We start from the raw sequence: 5,825 nt of genomic DNA, 5'->3' as shown, positions 1-5,825 counted from the left end.
ACACACACACACAAATAATTTTAACGTTCCAGAAGAATATATGTATATATATTAAAAGTGACATCATAATAGCGCTAATTAATCTAAAATATGTCCATTTCTATCTCTACCTATCTCTAAAATTATATCTTTCACTATTGTTTATATTATTTCTATCAATGATTTACTTTAATCTTTTATGTCCATTTCTAATGTTAATTTACTTGTTTACTTTTTTATTCTTTTATTTATCTATATTGGTAGAAATTTGCTCAGAATTACAAATCTTTGAATATCAAAATTTCTGTATAACGTATCGTTATTATAATTGTCTCTGATCTAAATATCCTCAATCATATTGAATAACAAAAAATTGATAATTAATCACTGATTGACATAAGTTTTGCAGCTGCTTCATCGAAATCATCCACAGTAACAACTTCGAGTAAATTTGATTTGAATTGTTTAAAGTAATATTTTCAATTATAATTTATCGTTCTAATTTCTTAATTTTATCTTTCTTTTTGTGTAAAAAAAAAAATTTTAATTTAATTTATCCATGTTAACATATAAGATGATTCTTTTTTATTTAAAATTAATTAATAAAATATTTTTATTTGATAAATTAATTATTTGATAAATTAATTGTTGATTAAGTTAATCGCAATTTGGTCATTCTTGAATAAATCGAATTTTCACCATCAGATGCTATAAACATTAAATTGAGATCACGTGACTACGCTTTTCAAGTCTCATGAAATGGCACCTTTAAGATGCGTTCAACTTCGTGGAAATGTTCGCGAATCATCATTTTTTTATCCTTCTTGTCATTAAATATTAAACAATTAAACGCAGCCAATCAACAGGCTTGAAAAGCTTATCGTACGACAAAAAATAAATGAATGTAATATTAGCCTTTAGATCTTTGCCAATCTGCGACAATGGCGCCAGCTGATCTTTGATTTAGGTTCCGCTATGTTCAAAGTGGACGGTGGTGTGTGATGGACGTGACTCGTCGCGCATTCACATGGTATACTTACGGCGACACAACAAGACGGTTCCAAAGCATTCCGGGATACTCACGGAGAAAGTGAGATACCATGAACACGTTAATTCACACCAAAATGATCGCTGGTCACGGTGGAGTAATTGTTCGACGTATGTGTCACCGTGCGTTATTTCACGTCCTATTATAGATCAGCGCGATTTTATGCGATAATTTTTTTATTATACTTGTTGAAATAAAAAATTTCATCATTATTATCATTACATTTATGTAACGATAGATAATACGTACTCTATCGTGAAATTAATGTATCCTATTTAAAATGTCAACGTCTCTCCGAATTCCTCTATCAAATATTCCATTACGATATAGTCACGTTTAAATCTAAAAAAAACGTGGGCTGATAGGTTATGTTCCCAATTTTTTTTAAATATAAATTTATATTTTTTGAAAAGCGTATTACCTTTTTTGTTGCTCCATTTTGCAATCAAAAGATTTTGCTATTCGTTTTGTGTGTGTGTATGTGTATATGTGTGTGTGTGTGTGTATGTGTGTGTGTGTGTATGTGTGTGTGTGTATATATGTATGAAATATTTAATTCTTACTTTAATTCTTTCAATTATTAATAGGAAAAGTAAAATATTATTACTATTAAAAACTAACTTGTAATTTATGCTAGGATTAAATAAGTTAAACTATTTTGCTCCATACTTTATAATTATTTAAAAAATTGGAAACAGCTAATTCTATATTTTCAGGATACTCTCCGTTTAAATTATGGTACAATACCAATCATACAATGGGTAGCATATCTTTAATTTATACTCGTTTGAGAGATCCAAGAAGATTATTGCTGGAGCCTATAGTGCTACCAATGTATATTAATAATAAAACATGTCTACAAATTCGTACCTTTTATGTAACTCCAAGTTGGAAGGGTCAAGAGTCATCATCTAAGATTGAAGAAACGGTGAAGAATATTAAAGAAGAAAAAGAACTACAAAATAAAACAGTAGATAGTATTGCCATGAAAAATAGTGAGCAACCAAAAAAAGCTGTTGCTAAAGTTACAATATGGCAAAAAATTAAGGGCGAGATATTGCATTATTATCATGGATTTCGATTATTTGGTCTCGATTTGAAAGTATCAGCAAAATTAATATGGAGAGTTTTACATGGGAAGGAACTTAGTAGAAGAGAACATCGTTTAGTATGTTAAGCAGATTACATTTGTTATATATCAGTTTGATATATATTAATATTAAGATAATAATCAGTCATATTTTCTGACAGCTGGTAAAAACAACTGGGGATATGTTCAGATTGATTCCATTCTCTGTTTTTATTATTGTTCCATTTATGGAATTTTTATTGCCAGTGGCAATTAAATTATTCCCTGGCATGCTACCTTCTACTTTTCAGACAGCAGTTGAAAAAGAAGATAAACTTAAACAGGCTTTGAAGGTAAAATATCAGATTTCAAATTTAAGATATTAAAATATAAAATCTAATAAAAAAAATATATATATATATATAAACAGAACTTGACAAATATAATGTATATGAATATCACATAAAATAGTATAGTAACCTACTTTAATAAAAGCTTAAATATTATTTTAATAAATATCTTTTTTTTTATAAACAGGTTAAGATAGAAATGGCGAAATTTTTACAAAAAACATTGGACGAAATGGCGTTACAATCATCAGATCATAAATCTGAAAAAGCTAAAGAATTTGCAGAATTTTTCTACAAAGTACGGACAAGTGGTACTGTTGCGACCAACGAAGAAATCATGAAATTTAGCAAAGTTTTCGAGGATGAAATTACTCTAGATTCTCTCTCACGATTACAACTAATTGCTTTATGCCGTGTATTAGATGTGCAAACACTTGGAACTACCAATTTTTTAAAGTTTCTACTTAGGATGAGACTCAGAAGTCTTACTGCAGATGACAAAGTATGTATTCATGAAGTATAGTCTTCATTTTCTTTATGTAAAATTATTTTTTCTATTTCTCTCTCACACACACACACACGCGCGCGCGCGCGCGCGCGTACACAAATACATTAAAATATCCTTTTTTTCAATGATAATAGCTAATTGAGAAAGAAGGAGTTGAAAGCCTAACTAGAGCTGAATTGCAACAAGCTTGCAGAGCACGTGGTATGCGTGCTTATGGATTACCAGAGAGCAGATTAAAAGAACAATTATCACAATGGTTGGATTTAAGTTTAATTAAAAAAGTTCCACCCTCTTTATTATTATTATCACGAGCGCTTATGATACCAGAAACGATGCCTATGTCGGACAAGCTAAAGGCAACTATTTCAGCCTTGCCTGATACGGTTGTGGCACGTACAAAGGGTGCTATTGGAGAGAAAGAAGGTAAAGTGGATCATAGAACCAATATCGAAATTATAAAAATGGAAGAACGCAAAATTGAAGAAGAGAGAAAAGAAAAGAAAGAAGCTGAACCACAGTCTATTCCGGAATTTAGTACCAAAACAGATGAAATTACTACTACTGATGTCAAAGTTTTAGAGCAAGCTCTGGATTCAATTGGCAAAGTTAGTAAATAATTGAAATATATATGCAAGTAATTCTTTAATATTTACAACTTTCTTAATATTATATTATCTTATTTTTAGGATAATAAAACTATGGCTGTAGAGAAAGAAGAAATCAAGGAACTTAAGGAAGAAATGGCAGAATATCAAGAAGATATTAAGGAATTGTATCAAATTAAAGCGGAAGCAAAAGGTCAAACAGATATAGAAAACATTAAAATATCAAAAGGTGCTAATAGACTTTTCAAAAAGGTAAATAAAATGATCTCAAAAATGGATGCCGTTTTGTTGGAGCTCGAACAATCCGAGAAAAAAGTTAAACAAAGAATCGAATCGTTGGGTCCTGATGAGAAAAAGGATGCCAAAGATGTTGAAGAATTAGTTAAAATAGATGAGCTGATTGCAGCCATTAAACAAATCCAAAGTGTACCCGATGAACATCGTTTAAAACGCATAGCAGAAATTTTAGGAAAAATTGATGACGATCGAGACGGTGCAATAAAAATAGAGGATGTATTAAAGGTACAAAACAAACTAAAAATTTTTATTAATAAATATATCCTACAATATTATCCTACAAATAAGACAAATATAATATTGAAAATTTTGTAAATATTATATATAAGCATGATTATACAACTTTATATTATATATTGATATTACATTTATTTATTGATATATTAATCACGTAATATAATTTTTACAGGTTGTAGAATTAATAGGTAAAGAAGATGTTAACTTAAGCAAAGAACAAGTAAATGAATTGATAGAATTAATGGATAAAGAAGAAGTATTAGAAGTAGAGGAACAAATACAAAAATCGTTGGAAAAGGATTCCAAGACTTCTCAACCAGAAGAGAATATAAAAGCTACGCATAAATCTACGGTTCCAGCTACACCAGTAACAACTGAGCCAGGATATGGAAAAGAGGAGTTAGTAGATGATGCTGTCAGAGAATCCAGTAAAACTTATGGAAATCAGAATATTGAAGAGAATAAGCAGAAATCAACTGTCGTTCTTAAAAGTAATTCCAAATCTGATGAGATAAAAAATCCTCCAATTACATCAGGTGTTCAATCAACAGCGAAAAAAGCAGAAGGTTCTAAACAACTGTGATTAGCGCACAATAAAGTATAAATTAGTATATGTAATTATCAGCAATATTTTTACTGAAATGATGTTTGATATGGATCTTTGTTTTATGTATATCTTACATATTCTTTTCCTTAGAAAAATTTGTAATTTCTTCAAATAGACCAATAGTAACATATTTAAAAAGATAAATCTTATATTGATACAAGGCACAAAGATGTCATTATTTAATTGGCCATAATTATTATGTTGTACATAGAAAAAAACACATATATTGAATATACATAATATATTAGTCACTTATAATATTTGAATAATATTAAGTATTGTGTAATATTGATTTCTAATTTTTTTTATATGCACACACAAAAACCCGAAGTTTCCCATTGAAGACTGTGATGCATTTAACAGCATCATTTATTCTTTTTTATTCATAATAATGTACTTGTGTTGATCATAAATGCATTGTTAAAATATTTATTCTGTAATTAATTGTCGATATTATATATTATAATCTTAAAAGGAATGAATAGAATATCGTTAGCTTAAACATTGACAATAAATTACAGATATATTAAAAATGTTTTTTTACTACAATCCTCTGGGTTTTCAGTAAGCCGAGAGGATAAATCATTCCAACTGTCTTCTCAATGCCATTGTATACGTGTTGATACACTGAGCATAAATATCACTAATTCAAAATAATAGTCTTCAACTATATTACTTTGTAAAATTCAATACTTTATTGTTACAAAGTAATTGCTCAAAGCAAGATAAATATACAGTAATTCATAATTTTATTTCCATTTATGAAAAACACAGGGAAGCAAAAAACCTTAACATAAAAATATAATATTATTTGTGCTTTGTACTACGTAGAGAATTAAATTTGCAAAAAAAATTCTACCGTTTGCACGGTAATTTTATGTGACAAGATGTTACATCAATTTCGGAGCCCTATATGTACATAAGAGAAGAAATATTTATTGCATATTTGTTACTCTATAATATTAATCGAACGAAGATCATCTAAATGTATTATAAAGAAAGAAGATGAATTCAGAAAGAACATTCAGAGTGATCTATTTCTTTACTTCTGCGCATGAAAGTCTAAATGTAAATGTAAGAAAATATATTATTTTTTTAAATTTTTATAGGCTCTTTCAAAAGAAA

At 28.7% G+C, this 5,825-nt stretch overlaps 1 protein-coding gene across 1 annotated transcript; it reads left to right on the top strand.

The window, feature by feature from the left end:
* The first annotated feature begins 1,079 nt into the window (after positions 1-1,079).
* On the top strand, positions 1,080-4,676 carry LOC105618716 (LETM1 and EF-hand domain-containing protein anon-60Da, mitochondrial). Its single transcript, XM_012200246.1, has 7 exons — positions 1,080-1,137; positions 1,744-2,195; positions 2,279-2,449; positions 2,634-2,948; positions 3,089-3,559; positions 3,641-4,081; positions 4,266-4,676. Exons 1-7 carry the CDS (start codon positions 1,080-1,082, stop codon positions 4,674-4,676), a joined length of 2,319 nt encoding a protein of 772 aa, XP_012055636.1.
* The last annotated feature ends 1,149 nt before the right edge of the window (positions 4,677-5,825 follow it).

The sequence above is a fragment of the Atta cephalotes genome (genome assembly GCF_000143395.1).
Source record: "Atta cephalotes unplaced genomic scaffold scaffold00018, whole genome shotgun sequence".
Classification (NCBI taxonomy): Eukaryota; Metazoa; Arthropoda; class Insecta; order Hymenoptera; family Formicidae; genus Atta; species Atta cephalotes.
The sequence above is the reverse complement of the archived record's forward strand: the minus strand, read 5'-3'. Positions and strand labels throughout refer to the sequence as shown.